This window comes from Acanthochromis polyacanthus, chromosome 4, assembly GCF_021347895.1.
Source record: "Acanthochromis polyacanthus isolate Apoly-LR-REF ecotype Palm Island chromosome 4, KAUST_Apoly_ChrSc, whole genome shotgun sequence".
NCBI classification, from domain to species: Eukaryota; Metazoa; Chordata; class Actinopteri; family Pomacentridae; genus Acanthochromis; species Acanthochromis polyacanthus.
In genome coordinates this window covers 20,611,292-20,635,955 of record NC_067116.1, presented here as the reverse complement: position 1 = coordinate 20,635,955, position 24,664 = coordinate 20,611,292, and the positions used below count along the sequence as shown (strand labels likewise).

Here is a 24,664-nt window from a genome sequence, read left to right as displayed (position 1 = left end):
AACCATAGCCTGCCATGCAAACCATTAGGCTATAAATGTTTTCTCTTACTTCACTGTAGTGCTTCTACGGATGTTTGATCCACTTTTAGCTGGATTTCTTTTGATCTTCCAGACATTTCTAAAGATGATGATGATTGAAATCGAGAAGACGCTTATGTTCATACTGTTAGAGAAGAGGGTAAAGGTGAAAATGAGAATGATATAGATGACAGATGTGTTAAGGTGACTTAAGAAATACATTTATGAGGAAGTAGTGTCATGTTTTGCAATATTATTTAGTGTGGCTGCCTGGATTCCCATCATCTAACTCTCCACTTTTTGCAGACCTGCCACTCCCAGCCACCCTGTTTTTCCCACCAGTAGTGTCACCTGACCTCTTTATTTACCTGCAATCTATTCCTTAATTAGTCCCCTCAGTGCTAAAACCACTGGTTCAACATTCACCATGTGACAGATTGTCTTTGTGCTCTCTGCCATTGCCTTCCAGCATTCCTTGGACTGTTTGTTCTCTGCTTGTATTTTTAGCCTTCCTGAATCCCGCTCCTTTCCCTTTGATCTACCTGCCTCTTTGTTCTCCTGCTTTGGAGTCCTGCATTCTGAGATGATAATATCTCAGAGGCACAGATTATGCTTATATGCAGGATGATGATCGTGACAATGCTGTTGACATACGGAAGAAGATTACCATATGGTTCCGACAACAATAATAATGATTTTGAAATGCAGATCGATATCATGGTGGAAGTGAAGATGATGCTGAAGAGGAAAGTAGATCATAAAGATAATGATAAGGAGGAAAAAATAGATGAGCACAAGAAGAAATAAAAAGAAGATGATTATATCACAGTGGTGACTTAAATTTGCTGGTATGTGAGACTATAATGATGATGATGATGGTGATGGTGACTAAGAAGACAATAGAGTGAAGATAATGACCGGCTGATTATCATATCCAATATTCAGCACATTTATAATTATAGTCTTTTATTTTTAATTCTGTGCTTTGAATTCATGCAACCACTTCTCTGTCTTATACTTTGATACTGCAGCGCATTGATGATAGTCTCAAAATCACAGATTCACACATCTGTGATTCTAACAAATCAAATCTGAACAAATCTGGACAACCAATCCTGTCAACTTGCGGGACTGGGCTTTCTGCATCATTGTTCTTCCATAAATTGTCTTCCATCCAACACGTATGGCTGAATTACTCCAACGTGCTTACAATGTGCCATTGTGTTGTGTTGAGTAGTTTTACAGCCTTTGAGCAGAGATGTTGGTGAGCTGGTGTGCTCGAGCAACAGTGAGTGGGGAGGAGTAAGAGTTGGTGACTTTATAGATCCGCACATTCTAGAGGAAGTAATGGAACACAGTTACATGTAAGGGATTATTTAATGATTTAATCAATGATTGGAGAAGGACTTAAAAAACACAAATCAAATGTTACTTAGTTAGTGAGAGAGAAAAAAAAGCATTAATGATGAAGATGTAGATCATTGTTGTGACTCATCATCATGTTGTAGAAGAGGAAAATGATAAATTTAAAGATGATAACTGTGATGCACAAAGCCAGGACCCTAAAACTGAACTTTTTATTTTTTATTTTTTGCCTTTACTATACTTGTAAACAAATGCACATATCTTGTTGCTCCTGGGTGCTGATCTGTTGCACTGACTACAGCCTATGTAGATCCTGTACATAGTAAAAAAATAAATAAAAATTGCTTGGTCTCCAAACAACAACAACAACAACAACAACAACAAAACAGTCTGCATCGATCTTTTACAGTAGTTTTACAGTCATTTGTCGTTTTGCACTACTGTGGATATATATTCTTTTCTAGATGTGAAAATATTTATACATATTTTATTTTTTCTGTATTTTCTACAATCAAAGTTTTTTTTTTCATTTTTATTTTTTTTAATTGCCACTCTAACTGCCCTAATCTCTCAAATCATTATAGGGGAGGGGACTGGACAGTGACAAATATTTTACAAAGTCACCAAGCCAATTCCATTACCTTACTTCACCTTGAAAAGGGGTTCAAATTAACCAATACAGAAGTTTGAGTTCATCTCACACACAATATTGAGTTGATGCAATTACCAACATTATTATGTCAACACAACTCATTTAATTAATGATCAGTAAATTTGATCTTGGGAAAAGCTCCCTTGAATGACTTTTTAAAGTACAATGATGCCAGTGAGGGTGAAAACCTTGGAAGCGATTATAATAATGATGGAGGTGTTCAGCTGCATGAGCGCCAAAGATGGAGGAGAAACAGATGACTATGATGAAGAAGAGGATGATGATGATAATGACCGCTGTGTTGCGCCTTAAGTGATGGGAGTGACGGTCTGAGTGACGATGATGATGATCATCAGGATAATGAAGATGAAGAACACTTGTGCCGGTGCTCGGTGGGCGTGTCCGTGAGAAGGGGGAGAGAGCCGCTCCGCTCGCTGCTCGCGCCGCGCAGGCACTAGCCGAGCGCAGATGCTTTCATTCTCAACTTCCAGGGTCGCGAGAGCAAGACGCCGAGAAGCCGCGCACGAGGAGGGAAAACTCCGCCGTTTGTTTAGTTTATTTGACGTCGTTGCTGTTTACTCCTGGTGAAATGTCAGTCCGGTTGGTGCTGCTGTGCGCCATGCTGGCGGCGACTGGAGCTCGCAGGAGTTCACCGGAGCAGGAGGATGTCCAGGAGAAAATCAACAGCGCCAGATGCACGTCCAGGTGCCTGACTCTGCACATGACCCAGCTAACGGCCGCCTTCAGACACCTTCAGGTACGTAGCAGCTATTTACCCCACAGCCTGTTTACCTGAAGCCGCCTGTCACCTTCTGTCAGCTCTCAACATGAACACAGGTTCATACAGAATAAATTCTAAGCCACGATATGAGAAGACAGACACATTTTGACACTATTTGACAGTTTGACTATTGGGTTGACTTGACCCGAGACACAAAAATGTGACCTTTGAATGAATGTAAGCTAACAAGTAGGCTCTTTTAGACTAGTTTTATTCCCAAAAACCTTGCTTGGAAGCTGCGTTTAATGTGTTTCCAGTAGTTTGCAATTCATTTGAAGTCACTGCCTGAGCTGTTGACAACATATAGCTACTGCACCTCTATAAGTCTGCATCAATATGCTGTCATTCAGTGCGACAAGCAGAGTTTGTTTGTGGTACACAATAGTTGATAGCAACGTAATTTGACTTGGTGCTGTTTTATTATTTGAGCAAACATATATTTATTACACTCATAGCTGCTCATCCTTCAAGAATACACAAAAGAAAGTATTAAAATGTCTAACTAACAGAAGTGGGGCAACACATGAGCACAATGTTGATCTTGAATCAGTCATTTGCAGTCAGTAATCAATAAATATAAAATAATTCTGTCATTATACACATGGTGATCTTGCAGTGGATTTGCAGTTGCAGCATTGTCTGCAAATGGTTAAATCTGCACTCAGTCAGATATTGACATTATCTGTAAATTTTATCACTAGGCTTCTCTAAAACATTTCAATATACGAAAAAATAATTCCTAAGCTGTGCTCCTCTCAAGAAGGGCGTTGCTCGCTTTGAGTAGCCATAGTCATCAGTGTAGTTATCATCAAGGATTATTTAAATACATTTTGCCATGTTTTGCTTTCAAATGTATTTTATTGTCCGTGCATAACCAACAGCCACTCAATGTAGTGTTGTACACTGAGTTTTTAAATCAGGAAAGCGATTCTGTAATGTAGGATAGAAAAGCTCAGAACAGAACCTATTGCCTATATTATTCATCAGGATAAATTTTGTGATCTGGACTCAAACTATTTTGTTTCCAACATGTGTTTCCATCAGGAAGCTTTGGACAAATGTTTACAAACTTGCTCAGATTGAGCTTGCCCCATGTCAGCGCTCAGAAGGCCAAAATCAGGCTGAAAAGAAGTTTGCATTCTGGTTTTTAGTAGTTCACAAAATAGCTCATCTCACTGAAATTGCTGGCCCATGTACCGTGGCCTTTGTAGTGAGGAATGTGAGATTAACGGGGACATTAGGACGTTACCAAGTTCGAAAAGCCACTTATCGTTAACGGCTTCAACATGTGCATGCTGTGTAGTGGGTGGGAAAGTCATTAACCACAGAGTTCAGCCCCAGTGGCTCTGAGGTGTGCAGAAGAAAGTGTGTATGTGTGTGTGGGTTTGCATATGTTCATGCATTAAACAAAGGTTTGGTCTGGTCCTTGCCCATCCAGAATAGACCCCGCCACCTGTGTGCTGGGTAATGAGGGTGGCCCCTGGATGACTCTGTAACACTGAGGTGTGTGTGTTGGTGTGTGTCTGTGTGTGTGTGGTGGTCTTTCTGGAACAGAGGTGTAAGAAAGGGAACATTTGTTTTAAACTTTATGAAGTGGAGTGCAGTAGTCAAATGTGTAGCATCAAACGGCAGTGATGGAAATCAAACCAGCTGACTGGGAGGTAGCAGGCAGACCAGACGTTCCAGTTGGGTTTCACTTTGAAAAGTGAACAAAATGCTGCCTTCCACTTTGACATGAACATGAATGGTGTGTTTCCACCTTCAGAATTGTCTGAACCTGCAATCAGACAACGACGACTTGAGAGAAAATATCCCTCAATCAACAAAAAGACAAAAAAGGTTTATGTACCTGATTTGTTGCTTGAACAGAAAATTGTCCATGTAAGGGTAAGTGTCATTTTAAAATATAATTATTAAAATGTTTGTTTTGATGATTTCACTAGTTTCAGTGATACTATGTAAATTAGAAAAAAGAACCAACAAGAACCTGTTACTAATCAACTGTTTTAGAGCTGAAATATTAACAATTAATCAGTTCACAGTGAACAAACATCTCATTTCATAATCTGTAAAGTGAGTTGATCAATCAAAAATTCCATTCTTTGCTTGCGTCAGCTTCTTTAATGTGAAGATACCGTACTGTTCTCAGCTCTGTTACATTGTAAACTGAATATTATTTGTGAATAATATTTCAACTAATAGATTTGCTTTTTCTAACTTCTCAAAAGTGAATTTTAGACCAGTGGTTTAAGATGCCAGCAGGGAAACTGAGTGTTGGATTAACTGTTTATTTGATCAAAAAATAATGAAGAGGTCAGTCAGTGATTAAAAATGATGATTTAACACAGCTTGAATTAAAACACATCAGAAATGGAAGTCAACACTGATTCATTATGAATCAACAGGATGAATCAGAAAGAAAAGTGTTGATATGTGACTCAGACACTGTTTTAAATTATAAAGAAACCTCAAAAACTCTGTGTGTTGATGCCAAAATAAAATGAACATATAAACTTTGAGCAAACAAGGAAACAAGTTTCTTCTCTGCCACATCCTGGGAAATAGCATCACTCCCTGAGCCTATTATAGGACAGTTTAGAGAGCACACAGGGTGATTGATGGGTGGAAGAGACTGTCTGTTAGAGCATTCATTCATGTTGAGAACATAACGTTTAAAAGAAAAAAATCCCTTTTGATAACAGCTTCAGTAACTACAACATCAGTGAGGCCAACCAGAGCTTTGCTCATCCTCCTCTGTCACCGCACTCAGACACAAACACACACATTGCTTCCTCTGGCTTCATGTGGGTGAACCCTGTGTTTTTGGCTCTTTCTCTCTCTCAGTGTGTGTGTGGCTGGTGTGTAGCCACTAGAATGTGAGTCACCAGTTTTCTATTTACACCTCTCTTTCTGCTGCGTCTCTGGGTTTTCCACTACTTTCCCTTGTATGGTGTAATAGTGTAATTATAGCCCTTTTGTGTGTGTGTGTGTGTGTGTGTGTGTGTGTGTGTGTACAAATGTGTATATGTGTTGGTATGTTGTCATATTCCCAAATTCTTCCTTGATGCAAACTCCTAAAAATAAGAAAAAAACTCCAGCCTCGCCTGCGGAGCTGAATCTTTCTGCACATACGTAGTAGATCAGATTAGACTGCGTGTCTTAGACACTCACAGGTCTGTGGTGGTGATGAGCGGATGGCGTAGGGGTTCGAGCCAGGGCTGAGGGCCAGTGCGAGGCTGAATGAGCTGCCTGTGCATTCATGTTTATGTATGTGTGCGTATTTGTACGTCCCAGCTGCTCTGCGGTAGGTAAATCTAATCAGCCCAAAGGTTGGTCAGTCAACCAGTCACGCTCTGAAAAAGACCAGAGACAACGACCAGGTCAGGTTGCACAGAGACAGACGAGGAGATAAAGGCAGGTAGACAGACTCGGTCACGAAGGCAAGCAGAAGGATGGAAAGACGAGAGAGAGTGGACAGGTAGACACACAGACAGGTGTGATAGACATCCATGAAGACAGACAACATGGTGAACTGATACACAGACTAAAGAAGTGGACTGATATGCAGGCAGACAGGCAAGTAGAGAGAGACAGGCATAAAGGTGAGTGACGGCAGGAGACAAAGACTTGTTTGATTCACCTCTGAGATAAAACCTCTGCAGCTTTGTGACTGCCCTGTCATTTGATCGGCAGAACCAGGCATAGATGTTGATAAAGTTGTGGTGGTGTAGGAGTTACTCTCACCTGAAACCAGGACAAGAAATTCTGAGACAGTAAATCACAGCTGTAATGGGAAGGCATTGAGCGGCTTGGCTTTGTTACTCTAGACAGACAGATTCTTTTACCACATCAGAACTGTGATGGCATATTATAGGTGACACGTAAACCCATTCTTCTTTTTCCCACCACAGTTTTATTTTTTCTTAGCAGGATCAGAATTGAACTTAAAGGAAAAGTCCATTTAAAAAATGTCCATTTACTTTCTTCTCACGAGTTAGATGAGAGGATCATTATCATGTACATTATCTGCACCTTAAATATGAAGGGAAAACCAACAGCATGCAAACTGAAAGATCAGCTTGCTCACAAATTTATACTTAATGTCTCACAAGCTGTGTCCTGACAAGAGATGTTATGTAACATGCCGTTAGTTAACATTACCAACTAATGGACACTCACCAAGACACCTGCCCAGTTCTCCACCAGTTGTCTTTACACCATTTTTTTTTTTCCAATTTCTTGCCATTATTTTTTGTATCAATCTGTTCCTGGTTACCGTGCCACCTAATTATACAGTCATGGTGTGTCATACGTGTGTGAATATACGTTTTTGACATCTTCGGTGTCAAACAACTGTTGGCTGCAGCTCATTTTGTGTCATCATGACCAGTACGTTTTTTTGAGGTGGACATAAAAGTCAATTGCAAAAACTAGTCTACATGTTACTCAGGCACATGTGTAGACTTGGTTTGAGTTTTTCTGACATTTTCCTCCAGAGTAATTCACAGAGATGACCAACCTGCAGGTTGCTCTTTGACCAACACTGGAGATGGGAACAACAGTTAGCCTGAAATGAAAGGCTCATGTGATAAACTTGTGCTAAGCTAAAAATTGAAGAAGTCAGAGTTTTACTGAGGGTTATATGTCAGGCTACTTCTTGGTCCACACTGGTTGGCCGGCAAGTAGCTTTGAATGTTTCCAGCGTTTGTGCTAAGCTAAGTTGGCTGGCTGCGAGCTTCATATCAGAGTTTCCCTAACGTGTCTCGAAACTTGGCGGCCATCTTGGTAACACCTCTGTAAAAATTACTTTTGTGGTCACTGGGGCTTAAAAACTGCATGTATGGAATCATATGTAAAATTGATAATAAAAAAAAAAAACCTATCAGACAGTTTGGTGGTTGAAAAAGTGTTTGTTCTACACAAGTTACACATCAAATACACATGGACGTACTTTCATGGTACTGCTTCACATCAGTGCAGCAACGTGATAGACTTTTTTGAGGGGAAAAGGCAGCATGTGTGTCTTACAACCATCATCACTGGCATTAAAGATTCTGTCATAGTTTTTTTTTATTCATCACACTATAAATGGTGGGTTTCCATTTTAAAATGTCTCTGTTTACGTCCAATGCAGACGTTCTTTTATTGCTCCCGACAAGAAAGCAAATAAGCTTATATTTTTCTAAATGATGATCTTCTCCTGAATTTTTTGTGAGTGTTCTTTACTGATGGATCCAAACAGAAAGAAAAGTGCAGACGTAATGATTGGAGGTTTGAAGGTTCAGGACCGTGTAACAACCACTTTGTTATGACGCTGGTTGTTTACAGGATATTGGACACCGCAAACACTAACGTTGACACACAGTCACGGAAATGCACACAGGCGCACACACGTAGCGTAATTAGGTGCTTCTGTCGGGAATGTTCGGACCTCAACGTGGGCTTTTTGGGAAAAACTTTATATTCTGCTGTGTGGAAGTTAGTCATGGTACATCCATCACACAAACATACACACAACACACACCATAGCCGTGTTTGCTCCTGGTCATATGGGTGTGATTAGCAGAGTTAATGCCTCGTGTTAAATAGACTTTCTACTGCATCTCACCACAAACACTGACCACAACACACACACACACACATGCGCACGCACACACACACATGCACGCGCACACACACACTCCTACTCTGTCTCTCCTGCACACACTTTTTATCACTGCATCTGGCAGAAGTGAGATTTATATCTCACTCTCTTTCAAACACTGAAGGGTGTGTGCAGCTGTGCGCGTGCATGTCCATGGTGCACGTGTTTCTGTGTGTGTGTATGTGCGTGTGTGTGTGTTTATGTCAATGGCTAATATCAGGTTGTTTTTCTTCAACAATGATTGCTGTGGACTTAGCAACCATCACAGCCATGTGGAAGTCCTTTAGTGCAAGTGTTTCTTACTCCGTGGGTCAGTTCTCTTTCTAAAGACTCTCTCGTGACAAATTTCTCTTGTGGATCCCAGGCCTAAGGAAAGAAAAAGTTTAAGACCCTGTGTTTTTAGTGTTGGTATGAAATCCAACCATATGGAAATCCATCATTAAAATAAAATGGGATTCTTGCAAGTTTTTGTGCTGTCATACATCATATGCTGGCTTGAAGGGAAATTCTCTTGATATTTTTCATGTAGGGTGTCTTGTGTGCAAAAGTGCAGGAATTTCATCGGTGCTTGAACCGTAAAACGCAACAAAAGCACGTGCAGTTCTTTTATGTGAGTTTTGTAAATATATTTTGCAATGTTCTTCCACTTTAGATAAAAATATAGTCTTTAAATGCTGGCTTACCATTAATATAACAATCCTGAAGACTAAACGTCAGCCAGATGAACAGCAGTCGCCAGAATTTATTGCGTCCTGTTTCACAACTAGAATTGCTTCCCATCCTTTCCAATCTTTTCCCTGCTCCTATTAACTAATATTTATTTCCACTTCTTTAGAATGTGTCCCTGTGCTCTTTTCAGTACCCTCCCTCCCTTCTGCTTCCTCTTGGTCTCCCACATCCAACTTCTTTTCTCTTCTTCCAGCCAGCTTCTGCCAATCTTCCTTTTCTTTCTCCCTCAGACTTTTTTTTTTTAACATGTGCAGCTGTTTTGCCACAGACAGACACATACACTCTGAGACCCTACAAAACCTCACTTTGACCACCGTTTAATAGCCATACAGCACACAGACCCATCCAAACTGCTTTAATTGGCTCTGACAGCAAATATGTCCCATGAAATTGACTTGAGATGAATGTGTATATGTGTACATCCATATGTGTGAGCATTAATGTGCAGAGGAGGCTGAAGCTGAGTGACTGAGACTGGGGGATGTCATGGCAAAGAAGACAAAAAAAGAAAGCGAGCGTGAAGAAGATTAAGAGAGAGGATGAAGATGTGAGGCCAGCAGGGGAGAAACACTGCTTTATATCTCTTCTATGAAAGTCTGGAGTTGTTTAACTGGCCTCTACACTGTCCTCAGCTCTATTCATCCACAGTTTATCATCACCGTCATTTTCAGGTCCTTTCCTGTCATTTTTACAGGAGTTGGCAGAAATGTGGGGAGTTAGAGGGTCCAAATGAAAGACAGAAGGAGTGACAGAGTGACCACAGGACGGTAATATGAATGGGTAGCAGCAGGAGAAGGAAGAGAATGTGAATTGAATTATCCTATATCCTCTGCTGGTGGACGAATGTTCAACCCATCCTGATTAAGGATGCAGGAGAAGAGCAGAGCGATCCTGCCAAAATCACAATCCCTGGAATGTGGATTTTGCGGATAATACAGACATGAGATAGATTCAAAACCATTTGATGTGCCAGATTCCAACAGTGTAATGGTTTGACCTGTCTTAATGAGTCTGCATCCTTTTTAAATACAAAAATATGCTGTATGATCAGCAAAACCTTTTCCTGCTCTATGTTTGATAGAGAACTGAAACTGCAAACACTTTAGATTTATAATTTTGTTCCAGTGTTCAACAGTCACACAGGGAAAAGTACAGAGTTTATACTTACAGAAACCTTTACAGACCTGACTGCAGTGCAGCTGTAATACTCTCTCACCCGTAATCTTGTCATTATGAGTCTCTCAATAAAACCCACCGTAAAATGTAAAAGTTCAGGTACATTCATCTGGCAGCTTTCAAAAGACATTCTGGGAAATGTGAGGAACAGAAGCCAAAGTAGTAAAAGCAGCAAATTATTCAATGCCATCACAAAATATCTCCTGGAGTTGACTGAACATCACAAATGGATTGTTTGAAAGGATGTCTGAGTAGAATTTGCTCCACTGCTCCAGCAAAATCTGCCTCACTAATGTAAAGAAACGCCATGCTATATTAAGACTGACAGTAGCTTGACATAAAAAACAAAGCGTTCTCATTAATTAGAAAGGAGCCAGACCGTAAATGCATTGAGGGTGCCAATGCAGAGGGCTCCAGCATAACAGCACAGTCATCCAGTAAAAGCCTATTATCATCCAACATGTGCTGCGTTTGACAATCACATTCATGCAAACATACACTCCTGTTGGATCACTTTGTGAAGTGTTTCTAGTATTTTTGTCAGGGGATTCTAGTATTGTTTACCTTGTGTATGCATAGTCAGGCATAGATGCACATTCGAGCTGCCGGTTTCACTTCAGTCTGCTGATTATATGGTGGTTCACGTATTTAACATAAAACGACACAGAAGAAGAAGTCTGTTAGCAAGCAAATATGAATGTCGACCATGTAGCATCTTAAATGTTCAAAAATGTTTTATGTGTTTATGAAACTTCGAGTAAGTAATAAAGTAAAGAGTGAGGTTTTTGGTGAATAACACTGAATGTTAAGCAGAAACACGAAAGCGCCACATAACTTGAGAGAGACATGCAACTAAAACCTGTAAAGGCTTTTTACTTTATTTTCAAAGAACCTGAACATAAGGCCTGTTTGCAGCATAACTACATCACGATAATTACCTTTTATATGTTTTTCATTGCCTGAATTGTGGATCCAGAACATAGAAATGAAGCTGGTGACACTTACACAGGAGAATTGGTATCTGTTTACTATCTCAGGCTTGGGTATGTCAGGTTGTTTCCACTATGTTGTCAGACACAATAAGTGGAGAATGTAGCTGCCTCTCAGCTGCTGATTAAGAAATTTTAACATTTAAGAGACTCCACCTCTCCCTGATACTATAAAAACATGTATCTATGGCAACTGGATTATTTGTGCCGCAATCACTTGCACCTTGACAACAATTTCTTTTTCTAATCGGAGAGTTCCCTGAAGAGAGGAAGAAACTGAAAATGTGGGCAGGGAGGAAAGTGCTGTGTCTCTCCATAGTAATACCATGACAGCAGCTCCTCTGCTTCTCTTCTCATCTATTCTTTCTATTCTTCCGTCCCCATAGACTTGATACTAATCTATTCATCAGGGGGTTACACCATTACTTCAGTGCTCTACTGCTTTCTTTCTCTTCTCTCTTGTCTTTCCCTATTGGAGGCAGCTTTAGCATGATCCTTTTTAACAACTAGTACAGATTACTGTTAAGCCAAGGGTGTCCACCCAATCAGTGCTCATTTAGTTTTAAAGGCATACTGGCTTTAACAAGAATGCCCTTGCTTTTCTTCCAAGATTGTATCCAATAATATTTATTTTAGATATTTATTATAGACTTGAACATATTTGTCAGGAACTTTATTGAAAATCTTCATTTGAGTCTCACTCTGTGTGTGTCTCTTTTTGGAAAGCTGACTAATTCTTCATTGCTGCCAACAGCTGGATGACCGAGGCAATAGTAAGCAGCTGTAGCAGTGCACATGGACAGGGCTGAGAGTATGAGAAGAATGAGGCAAACAAAATTTGTGGAGAACTGAACATTTTCACACATGGGCAATCGCTGCAGAAATCGAGTGTGGCTTACAGTTTGTTGGTTTTGGAAATGTTGAAGAAAGCTCAGGCATCATTCCCCATCACATTGTCAGAAAGGAGCTTTTAACTGTGCTGACTGACCTGTCTGTACACTTCTTTAAAAGTATGTCGCAGGCTTAATTCCTTCTTAAGCTTTGGCAAAAATCCAGGTCTGGTCCAGTGGCAGTAACTTCATCACTGCAAGACTTGGAGGCTGTACAAGAAACCCTCCATGCATCAAGCTCTGGTTTTGCTACCACTATTTCACTAAAAACAGCCAATCTGCATCTGTGTCGAATGTTAAGAGTGAAAGAGTCAAGCAGCAACTTCCGTACCGTGAAATTCCTTAACCCCTAATCTATAACCTTTAACCTTAGCACTGTTACCCCAACTCTAACCCCTGTAACCCTCATCATACCAGAAGCACAATGGCTACTTAAAGAGAAGAAGTCCTGAAGAGTGTGTGTGTGTGTGTGTGTGTGTGTGTGTGTGTGTGTGTGTGTGTGTGTGTGTGTGTGTGTGTGTGTGTGTGTGTGTGTGTGTGTGTGTGTGTGTGTGTGTGTGTGTGTGTGTGTGTGTGTGTGTGTGTGTGTGTGTGTGTGTGTGTGTGTGTGTGTGTGTGTGTGTGTGTGTGTGTGTGTGTGTGTGTGTGTGTGTGTGTGTGTGTGTGTGTGTGGAGATGAGCTAGGTTCAGGCTAAATACAGCTCACTCAGGAGAGGCTTTAAGAGTCGTTAAGGGGGCTTATCCAACACACACACACTAGAGGCTTATGCTTTGAAGGCGCGCACACCTGACAACAGGCCGGTACACAAATGTGCACTCACAAGTATTCTAATAGATGTTTTATGTTGCATAATGGCATCATGATTGTGCTGCTGATGACAAGGCATTTCAGAGAAGAGCAGCTCGGTTGCCACACAACTGTCTGTCTCAGTAAAAGATGTTCAAAGCAGCTGACAGGTTTTCAGTCTGCCTTTTAAAGCATTAAAATGGCTCACAATCCCTGAATTACTGCTGAAAAAGTCTAATAAAAATGTAACGGGATGCTCAAGGATACTACAAGGGCATTCAAAAAACAAGCAGTGACATTCACACTGTGAGATCAACAGGATGTTATGCAAGGTTGTCCTGAAACAACGAAATTGTTGATTAATCGGTTAAAGGAAAAATCTTAAGCTAATTATCATGTGCTTCTTCTGATTTAAATGCTATACTTTATGTATTATGATGGAAACCGTTTCCGTTTTTTGGGATTTCATTGAACAGCTAATGTATCAATCATAAAATAGCCAATAAATGAATTATTAATAAAATAGTCCCAAATTGTGTTTGGTTATTGTCTGGAGTGTAGCTTGTGTGTCGCTTGTACACCCTCTAGTAAGAGGTGTTGTTTTATATGACAGAAGCTTGGGCTTCAGCCTTCGTCTTTTCAGTCAATACTGTATTCTGCTTTTAGTCTTTTTGTGTATTATGTATTTTCAGTTTTACATGATGCAGTGTGTTCATTACATTTATTTTCTTTCTCTTCTCATTTTTTCATCTGACTTTTGAACTTTTATATGTAGCAAGCCTAAGGCTGGGTGGGAAATTCTTTATTATCCATCTTCCTCAAAATCAGTCATTAGGTGCAGTTTGCCAGCTTGTGTAGCTCAAAATACAATATTTGATTAGAGTGGCAGTGGGATGAATGGAAAGAGAAGCAGGGACTTCATAGATCTGCGCATTCTAGATGAAACAGCAAATTTGCTCCTAGGCCATTTCAATGCAGGAAGGGGTTATTCTCATGGAAAATGATACACAGAGATAAGTTTTTAAAGGTTTCATCAGTGATCGGGAAAGGTCAGCTTAGGAGAGAGATTTGAGATTGGTGTTGGCTTGGTCCATCTTTTTTTCTGTCCCTGTGGTTTCCCTCTGTCTGTCACAGTGGTTGTAGCAGTCATGTTTACCGGTGGTCTTGACTCACTTAGCCATTAAGTGTACACACACACACACACACACACACACACACACACACACACACACACACACACACACACACACACACACAAACTCAGAGATACACTCATAGACATACATCTCACCAAGTGACGTGGTCACTGTCTGGTTCCGTAGCCACAAACACAGTGTGTTAAGTCATTTTTCACCCAGACGATAATTATGTAAATAAGGAAAGGCTGTTTGTGTGTGTGTGTCTGTATGTCACGTTGACTCTAGTTATGTAATTTAGCCATTGACCTTTTATGAACAATGTTTTGCTTTCTTTCTCTTTGTGTGTTCAACAGTAGTCTCACATGAATTAGTCAAATGTTGGGAAAAATATGTCAAACCCAGGATTTGTCTGTGAAAGATTTATTTCTCTATGTGTTTGTCCTAATCCATCCACATCCTCTGCATCTCTTCCAGAGTGACCAAGTTCTGGTTTGGTGTGAAAACCACAGACGCTGCGCTCAGGTAAGCAGACACAGTCACAACCTCCTACTACTATAAGGAAATTGTACACAGTTCCATTTATTAGCTTCAGTTTTACCAAAGACCGTCCAGCACTACTATGGGCTAATCTTTGTCATCAGAACTCCAACCATAACTTTCTAATCAAGTCTCTAGCGCAGCGCTGCCTGCAACTTATTTATGTGTTTGAAAAAAAAAAACACTTTAGAAGTTTTGAGAGAATCTGACGAGGGTTCTCGTCATTATTTCTGTAGTGGCCACTCGAACCAGTTATTATTATATGTATTTCCACTAGGGCTGGGTATCGATCTAAAAGTTTCAATACCGGTACCAATACTGATACCTTCACTTCAATACCGGTTCCTAAACGATACTTTTTTCGATACCAGTTTTACAATATATACTCAAACAGAATGAAAATTGCATTACACATTACTTTTCACATTCACATCTGAGTTTAATTTTCCAGTGATTTCCAGTGCAAAAGAACATTTGCAAGCAATGTACAGTTCAGTACATACTGAGCCACCTTCGCCCCGGAACCTTCCTGGCCCGCACCTGGGGAGAGGTCCCGCGGGGGGATCCTCCTGCACTGAGCGGCCGCCCCTGGCCTGCCAAGTTGAATCCCCCGGGCGGACTGCGCGGACCCCACCCGTTTACCTCTTAACGGTTTCACGCTCTCTTGAACTCTCTCTTCAAAGTTCTTTTCAACTTTCCGTTAAGGTACTTGTTGACTATCGGTCTCGTGCCGGTTTTTAGCCTTAGATGGAGTTTACCACCCGCTTTGGCATATGCTGCACCGCACACTATTGGCGTCCATTTTACAAAAGTAGAGCCACATTTTAGACCTCAGAGGCATCTTTTCCCACTTCGACGACACGCTACACAACTGCAGTAAAGTCAGTGTACCTAACGTGAAACCTGTCTGTGAACGGGCGGGGCGCACCACAGCATGTTTTTTTCCGGCTTGCCGCAATCAGGTGTAATGTTACAGCCAATCACAGGTTTGCTTTATCATAGTCACGTGATAAGTACCGGAACATGGAACCGAAAGACGAGGCTTATTTCGATACTCATTACTATCGAAACATTTCGGTCAGTGCCATTAAAGAACCGAAGTTCGGTGCTCAGCCCTAATTTCCACAAAGAAATAGCTCCGGAACTTTGAATAAATGTTATAGTGTTAGCAGAGACGAGATTGGGCACTACAAATAACTCTAAAACTTTCAAAGACTCTAAAATAAATTGTTGACTGATAATTTATTTATTTATCCTTATTTTTTGTCCTTGGTTATGAATACATAGATCTTATGATTTCACCCTAGTCTATATCAAAAATGCCCAAAAGCATGCAAGCATTTATCTGCTCATGTGTCTTACAGAAGATATAGTCTCTTTCATGCCATGATTCAGCAAGTATGTGCCCCTATAGACGACATAAAAAGTAATAGACTGCATTTAATTTTTGAGTTTTTACATTTTATATACATCTATGGAAAAGGGCAGGAACTACCATTTTTCTCTGCATCTAATTTTACTATAAAACATGCAGCTATTGCTGTTTGTGTTACTGTAGGTGGGATAATGATATTTTAAAATTGTTCAAGTATTTTTGGGGATTACAGTTTACATCCATTTACAAGAACCAAAAAATTTCATTTATCATGATAACAAAAGTGTTTTCCTTTTTGAGCTGTAAACAAACATCTGAACACACTGTTTTTTTTTTGTTTTGTTTTTTATTTACCTTCGGTAAGTACGGGTCTGCAAAAACACAACAGGATATCCTAAGTCTAAAACAGCAAATTAGATGCCACAACTGTACAACAGCGGAGCTTGTCTGCTTCTGTCTCAAGAGGCAATGAAACAGTGAGTCTGTCCTTCCCTTAATGTCTCTATGGAATCTTTAAAGCCACTGTGGCTCCTGTAATAGCAAAAGTTGTTTTCAGTTAAAATACTGTCCTCCTATGTCCTCATTACCCATCCTCCACGGGGCAAAAATTAGCCCCTGCGTATTCACTTAACACCGCCTGCCAGGAGCCTTCAGTGAGTGTGTGTGCGTGCTAATTCTTTGTTCGATTCAAGAGGAGTTTCCATGCAGGAGTATTTTTAGCTGTTAGTCTGTCCACTCTGCAGTGGTTCCAGCTTGTTACAGCTTTCTGAACATTACTGAGGGTGTTTTAGACCATTGGTCTCATAGCAGACACATAGACTGGGTGTCCATGTTTTGATGCATATTATCATGTTATAAATCAGAGAGGCTAAACGATGAAAACCTAATCTCAGGGAAATATTTGCAGTGTTAGAAAACATTTTAATGGCTTGACAAAAATAATGATTCTGTGTTATCTGTAGCCAAAAAAAAGTCTGTTGAATATCTGTTCGCCATGACCTTATACTTACTGACCCTAACTCACTCAGTATTAATGACTTCTTGAAAGATTCTGTCTAGCTTCTTATTGATGTGTTTTCTGAACTCTTCGTTCAGGTTCAGACCTATCTAAAAGCTTCCACCCAGCTGGAAGCACACCTGACTCGTATTTTGCTTCTTACAACATCTCCAAGCTTTGCTACAAATTCACATGACAGTTGGATAAGGTAAAAGGGAGAAACTTTTTTCTGTAGCGTGCATTTCAGTAGTGTGTGTATGCATTTATAATGGGGTCAGCAGGGGTTAATGTCAACAGCAGCCAAGAGCATGCCCCCCAGAAACCTCCACCAACATCTCGGTGCAGGGGATACCACACTAAGCGAAACATCAGACGTCAGCTTTCAGCTATACTTACCCCCACAGCCACCTCAAACCAAAAACACAAACACACAGCTCTTTTGACCTTACCCAAACTAATCTCTATCCGTTCTGTCCTTGATTTTCTGTATTTTCTCTCTTCCTTTGTTTCTTTTCCTGTTATTAATCTTGAGCAAAGACACAGGGTATTAGTGTGGAAGATATTTGCTAGTTTAACAAAATGTCTAAACTTTGATACCATGGATTGCTGTTGTCCATGCATCAATACCAAAGTAGGGATGTGCTGTAGCCAAAGTCAAACAACAGCCTGTCAAATGAGCCAACAGAGGCTGACGCTGTATGAACCGCAATTTTCCTATCAGACAGCTTGATACTGCACAGACATGTACAGTGTCTCTTCTTGCTTGTTTGAAAAGTTATTAATTCTTACTGTTTTACAGTCTGTTGAAAGTGGATACAGACCAATTTGTAAAAGTCACCGGCTCAGGCCAACCATAATAAATTAGAACAGAAAAGCTCATGTCCTAGTCCTTAGTCATAATTGCTAAGATTAATCAAAATAATGAATTACACAGCAGAGGAAGTCCAGCACTGTTTAATGCTCTCAAGGTGTGTGTATTTGTTAACAGGATATGTGGGAGATGTTTAGCGCTTGATGTTTTTTTTATTGATTATGCACTTTGGGAGTACTATAAACTCTACACAGACTGTTTTATTATTGCTAAAAATGACCAGGGTGCTTTTGTGCTCTGCTCTATTTCACCACATATCCCAAAACTAGGTTACGGTGAAGTATAACAAGACAGACAATTGGATATTGTTTGAAATTTTTTGGGCAGGATAGCGGCTCCAGATATGGTAATGTTAGTCAGTCTCTGAGCCAGAAGGAAATATATCAACAACATGAGATGTATCCTAATGATTTGGGTGTCCTCCATAGAATGTATATAAGAGGATGGAGCAGATATAATGTTATCCATTGGTTTGTGAACTACCATTCTGAAGCCTTGACTTTGGCACGTGGCAAATGCCTTCTTGCTCTTTTGATACCATATGTCATGAGCAAGGGATGGGTATGACAGAGAAACTGAGGACACTTCACAGGTCGATACAGTAGAGACCTGTCAGTCACAAAGTAGCCCTGCTTTATTCTGCTCTTTACTTCAAATGTGACCATAACCTACACAAAGAACAGCATTTTGTAAGGAAGAGGACATGAAATTAGCGACTGATACCTTAAACTCGCATGTTCAGAGAGGAAACCACTAAAGTGAGAAGTTGGCTCTTTTTCTTGTAGACTTTGACACTATCAGACTTCTTTTTGCGACCAATGGAGTCACCCCATGGTGACTGTTAGAGAGAATGCAGGTTTAAAGCAAGTGCACATTGTCGTCATTTTCTGACCCAAAGGTTACATCTGGTTTTTATATGCAGCCTATGACTTGATCTCCAGTGCCACCTTGACACTGACATCTGTGGTTTTCTGTGAGATGTCTTGAAGCTCCATTGGATAGATTGACATGAAAGTTTTTACAAGCATTTATTCCCCACCCCTGTTAGGATGAATTGTTTATGACATACCTACAAAACCAATGACATTCCCACCAGCTTCTGCTCTGCTTTGTATTTTGGTTTTCTTTAGCAAATGTTCGCATACTTACATAAGCAGAGAGATATTACTCCTGCTCAACCTCAGCATGTTCTTTATGTTAGCTTTCACCCATAGACTGTACATAAAGATACGTATATAAGTCTTATATATAGTCTATGCTTTAACCTCAAAACACCACTATTATATCACCTAACAGAGTTGCTTGCACTTTCTGTCAACTCTTAGTCCTATAGATGCAGTTGCTAGTATGACACTAGAATGTCTGTACTAGTATCAAAAGAGAATGGTACTTTTAGATAATTGTAGACACATAAACAGAGGCTATAATTCCAAACAGTCAGACAAGTATTTTGCCCGTAAAATGCTGATTAAACATTGCAATTTTTTTTTAGTTCTAGTACAGTCAAATAGAAAGCAAAGGAGTGGGGAAAGTAGAAATGTTAATTCTTTGGAAAGCAAGCAAGTTGACACATCTGACCAGATATGTAATGCAAGCTTTTTTTTATTTGATGTTATTATATAATATCCAATAGTACAGCAGTATTTTAAAAACAGACATGATAAGTATTCCTTAGATCTGTTATTTAATTTTGGCCAGGAAACATGTTACAGTGTTAATATCCTGTGATCTCTACTCAGTAAAAATAATTTGAAGGTGACACTATTCCTTCTAATCTTCTTCCACCACATCTGTACTGCAATGTCTCATCTTACTCACCAACACCAGCACATCTGCATGATAAGCTAATGTCAGTCAAAGTGGCCACCTGTCAGTGCTCAACCCCGGCGAAGACCATAGACTGTTTCATATAGTTGTCATGAATGAGAGATAATAGCTATAGAGACCAAATCCATTTTTTGTACTATGCTATAAACTAGTTTATTTCTGCTGTGAAGTTAACCGTTTTTACATTGAGGTCTGTGAGCATTGACTCACTTCTGGAGTTGACCTCAAGTGGCCGTTTACGCAACTGCAGTTTTTGGCTCCTTTGCGTGCATACTGGAAATTGCTAATTGGTCTTAAGAAAAAGGAAATGAGAAAATCAGAGGGGAGGAAGTAGCCATGAGTACACCAGTCATTAGTTGTTGATCTGTTGAAGAAAAACATGTCTGCGTAGTTAGATTGTCAGGCTTTTCCTCTGAGGAACTACATTTTTCTTAAATTTCTAAACCCTGTTAGTCAGGCAAATCTAAAAAAAATGTGACTTATTCTGAACCCGGGTTACACTGCAGGATCTCATAAAGCCTTTTGGCAGTGAGACGTGTTCAATAACTTTTGACAGAGACTTTTACAGAATAATTTGGGGACTCATATTGTTTTCCCTTAACTCCTTTTTGGGTCCTTGCACAGATTTGGACCAGTGCAGAAACAAATTGTTCTCACCAACTTTTAGCATGTGCAGCACATAGTCAGTGTAATCCCTCGCTGTCACACACCCACCCACGCAAAGTGGTGAACCGTGAAACAAAAGGTTCGGTTTAATTTCCCATGTTATCTATTTCACTTAGGGAACTTGCAGTAATTCATTATTTCACATGGAAAAAGCAAAAAACACAAGTATGTAAAAATAACAATGAATGAAATTAGAAACTATTAATGGAATAACATTTTGAAAATGCCCTCTCTTACTTTGAGAGTAAACTTTTGCACAGTGCTTTATATTTCTCTAAAGTTACTTCTCTAGTGAATGGAATGCCTTTTACGACACAAATGAGAAGAGATAAGAAGAGGAATCAAAGAAATGAGACACCAGGTATAGATGACTTTTATGTGTCTGTGCTCCTTTGTTGCATCAGTGCTCAGTCTCTCTGTTGAAGACATACAAACACACACCAGGCAGATGTTGCCCCAACACATATGGTTTGTGTCACATCATCAGTACTCTCTCTCTCATGGAAACACACATGGGAGTTCACAAAAACGAAACTCCAGCCCTCACTCAGTTCCTCCATCTGTCTGTCTCCTCCTTCTTTTATCTCTTTCTCCTTCTCATACACTTACAGATCACACACACACATGCAGTGTAGATGCAGTAATGTGTACCAGGTGTTTAAGTCAGCAGGATGTCCAACAACAAACAGGTCTGGTGCAGAGCAAAATAGCAGGGGTATCAAATCTCTGACTCTTCCTCTTATTATCCTGTCTTCCTCTTCCATTACTCAAAGCTTGCTCTTAAAAGGGCCATATTATTTAAAATCAGCTTTTTCATTGTTTTTTTTAAACATAATTACATGACCCCAGTGGGTCTAGAGATCCAGCAAAAATGACACAAGGCAAACTCGTGTTTTCTTTCCTTTCTGCATAGATCAAATGTGTCCCTGGACGATGTCACAACAGGACTCCTTCTTTTCATCTGGGCTCCTCTCTGCCAATCACTAGCATAATCCCAATTTCCTAAAAAGAAGGAATGGCTTACACTACAATGACAGCAAATGATACTTGAAAACAAGCACTACTATCAAAAAAAGGAAAAATAATAATTTGAGAGTTTTACCAGCTACTCAGTGAATCACAGTTTGTGACATTACAGTCTTTATAGAAGTCAGCAAACTACAAAAGTCAACAAACCTGTGAACATCTCCAAATCCTATTGAGACATTTGACTGAAAATACAAAAAACTATACAAATGTGTGATAATCACAAGAGTGAGAAGCCAGTTCTAGTCACTCACAGGTAACTTTAAAATGCATTTTCCCCTGCATTGTCCTGCTGGGTTTGTGTTTTGTTTGGGAAGAACAATCATTTGTATACCTCATCACTTTTACTATGACTAAAGATCTGCAGATATGGAGACTCACAAATTAGATAGCTCATTTGGAATTGCACTAAAACTAGGGGAATGGTAGATTTAATAATATACAAAGTATTTTGAGCTCAAACTCAAAATACATATTCCGGGAAAGTGTGAGATTTACATGACCTTACTTTAACTTGACTTTCATTAACCACTTGGCATAGTTCTCTTCGTATGCACAGCCTTTCCTCAGAGCTGTCTCCTCTACCTGACATGAGTCACTTCACTATTCATGCATTTTTGAGAATGTTCTTTACCTATACATTTCCCTTCACTCATAAGGGTTGTAGTGGCACACAGTTAAGCAGAGTAGTCCTTATGTCCTTGCTGCATACTCCAGCTCCTCCTGGGGGTTCCCAAAACAACCCCAACTGAGATTCAGAGTACCTCCGATGTTTTCTTGCAGAGCTTTTCGGTATTTGGTGGGGGCCACAGTAAGGAGGAAGTGATAGAGGAGGACGTTTTAGAAAGACTTTCATTTATCAGACAGTCATCCCCTTGGCCCGTCTGAAACTCCCTCCTCTTTAGATTTGAAAGTAGATCGGTTACTATTGCTTAATTTGCACCAGACAGTGCAGCAGCTGGAAAACAACAGCTTGTATAAGCCTGCACATCTTTTGCTGGCACCATTTTGACATTCAGCTTTCTTCATCCTTTCCCACTGATATCTCCAATCATTCTGCCTGCTCAGACTTGTCAAATAGTTTAATATGATGTCTGGTTGATATTTGTGTCATTTGTTTGGCCGTAACTTTAATTCTGTCAAAATGTTGTCAGAAATGCCAACTCATGTTTGCATACCATTTGGACAAGCACATGAGCTTTCATATAGTAGAGTAAATGAACCAGCTAACTGTATGAAACCTTATGTTTTTGTTTTTGCATTAACCACAAACATGTAAATATTTTAGCACCACCTGTCACCAACACATCCATGTCTTCATTGTCTGTTCCTTCCTTGATCTGTCCCAGATAGTCAGTCAGTCCAGCATCCTTTTGTTGCTGTGTTTTTATTGTTGCTGTGACAGGGAGAGGTCACAGAAAGCAATGATCAGGGGAAACACAGAGGGAGAAAGTGTTGGCAGGATTCAGTTTGAGGTCTCAGTGGGCACATGTGGTTCGAGAGGCGAAGAAGTTAAGCACTGAATGATCTTCAAGCTTTTGTCTTTTTCATTTGTCTCTGTCCACATGCTTTCTTTTCCTCTTTTGTCTTTCCTCCAGCCTTCACAGTCCCCCCGCAAGCTGCTGACTTCAGTTAGCTGTAGTTGTTTTACATGTTTTTCCAAAGGTCTGGCAAAAATCTAACATGCTTTTCGATGGGATTTTTGGAACTTGTTCCGCTACTTTTCACTCGAGTACCACAAAGCCTGAAGTGTGTGCCTATGTGGATGTTTGTGTATATTGAGAATATAAAGCAAACTTGTTTGAGCCTTTGAAATCATCTGTAGAATCTCATTTTACAAATTACTGCAGCTGGATAGAGTCTTACTACATTATGCAATGCGGGGTTTGACAGTTATTCTGCCTGAACAGGTCAGTTGTTGCCTATACCACAGTGTTACGATGTGGGCCACCGTGTTAGATTCTGAGCAGGAAATCTGCTGGATTGCTTTGCAGGACAAAACATGAAAAGGATGCTATTCTTTACTTCAAAAAGAGCTTTCACGTTCTCAAAATAGCTCATGGTTCGACATGAGAGAAGCTGATGAAACAGTCAGGTTCTATTTTTTTGTCTTTAAGATGCTGAACAAAGGTTTCACTCTGGATGAAAAATCATTTTTTTGCAGTGGATGGACAACAAAGTTTAGCTGAAATTTGGTCTCAATTTAGAGATTTCTGTTGATGTCCTACAGCTGTTGCTAGCTGAAGCATGTACAGGTGTAGAAAGTATTTTACAGTTAATTAGATAGATAAATTCTCTTGCAGAAAAAGCACGTTTGTGCAAATTAAAAAGTTGCGCAAAAAAAGTAAATCATTGTTTTTTTTTCTTCCCGTATTATTTTGGCATTAAAACTATTCAGATAATCATCAGAACTATAATAAATGCTATCCTTAATGTTTCACATGATAGAAAATGCTGACGACAAACTGAGCACATAAATATACGCAAATAGTTTTTCACATCGCATCCACTGAACTAGCCATGTATGGAGAGTGAACACATCTGGAGGCTGTCTTCCTTTGTCTCTCACTCTCTCTCCTTCTCTCTCTCTCTTTCTCTGGACCTGTTTCACTGTTTGTCTTTCATCTCCTCTCCCCTTTTCAACTGACACTCACTTCTCCCCCCCTCCATCCACTCCGAAACCACATCTCTCCTCCCCTCCCTCTCCCATTTCCTCTCCTCCCTCTTGCTGAGTGTGGCTGTCATCCCTCTATTGTGGCAGGTGAGGCCATAAAACAGCAGGAGAGACCAGAGGAGGGCCGGGAGACAAGGTGTGTGCGTACGTGTGCGTGATTAATTATTACAGAGATATCTGAGGAGCTTTCTGTAAACGGTGCACACATACGGACACTTACAGTCATTAATCTCCACTCTGTTGTTACAGTGTGTTAAACAGTAACATCTCTGACCTCTGACCTGAGCTGTGTCTACTGCGTTCTCTCTCACACACATAACTCACGTCACCTTCAAGTCCAGAGGTGTCTGTTTGCCTTTAGCTCCTTTTACACAAATACTGCACATGTACTTTCCAATGATTTATAACCTCTGAGTGATATTTGAGTGTGTAAGGTGTGTACTTCCTTCATACCATGAATGTTTTCAGCTTAAACCATTTGCTTGGACCCACTTGTCTCCTCTTCTTCCCTTTCACTCCCT

At 40.1% G+C, this 24,664-nt stretch overlaps 1 protein-coding gene across 1 annotated transcript in view; it reads left to right on the top strand.

The window, feature by feature from the left end:
* Nucleotides 1-2,412: 2,412 nt before the first annotated feature.
* anos1b (anosmin 1b) overlaps nt 2,413-24,664 on the top strand; it is a 49,556-nt gene continuing 27,304 nt past the window's right edge. Inside the window, exons 1-2 of the mRNA XM_022199762.2 lie at nt 2,413-2,792; nt 14,645-14,692. Coding sequence (XP_022055454.1) covers nt 2,625-2,792; nt 14,645-14,692 — 216 coding nt within the window. The 5' untranslated portion in view covers nt 2,413-2,624. The remainder of the gene's footprint in view (nt 2,793-14,644; nt 14,693-24,664) is intronic.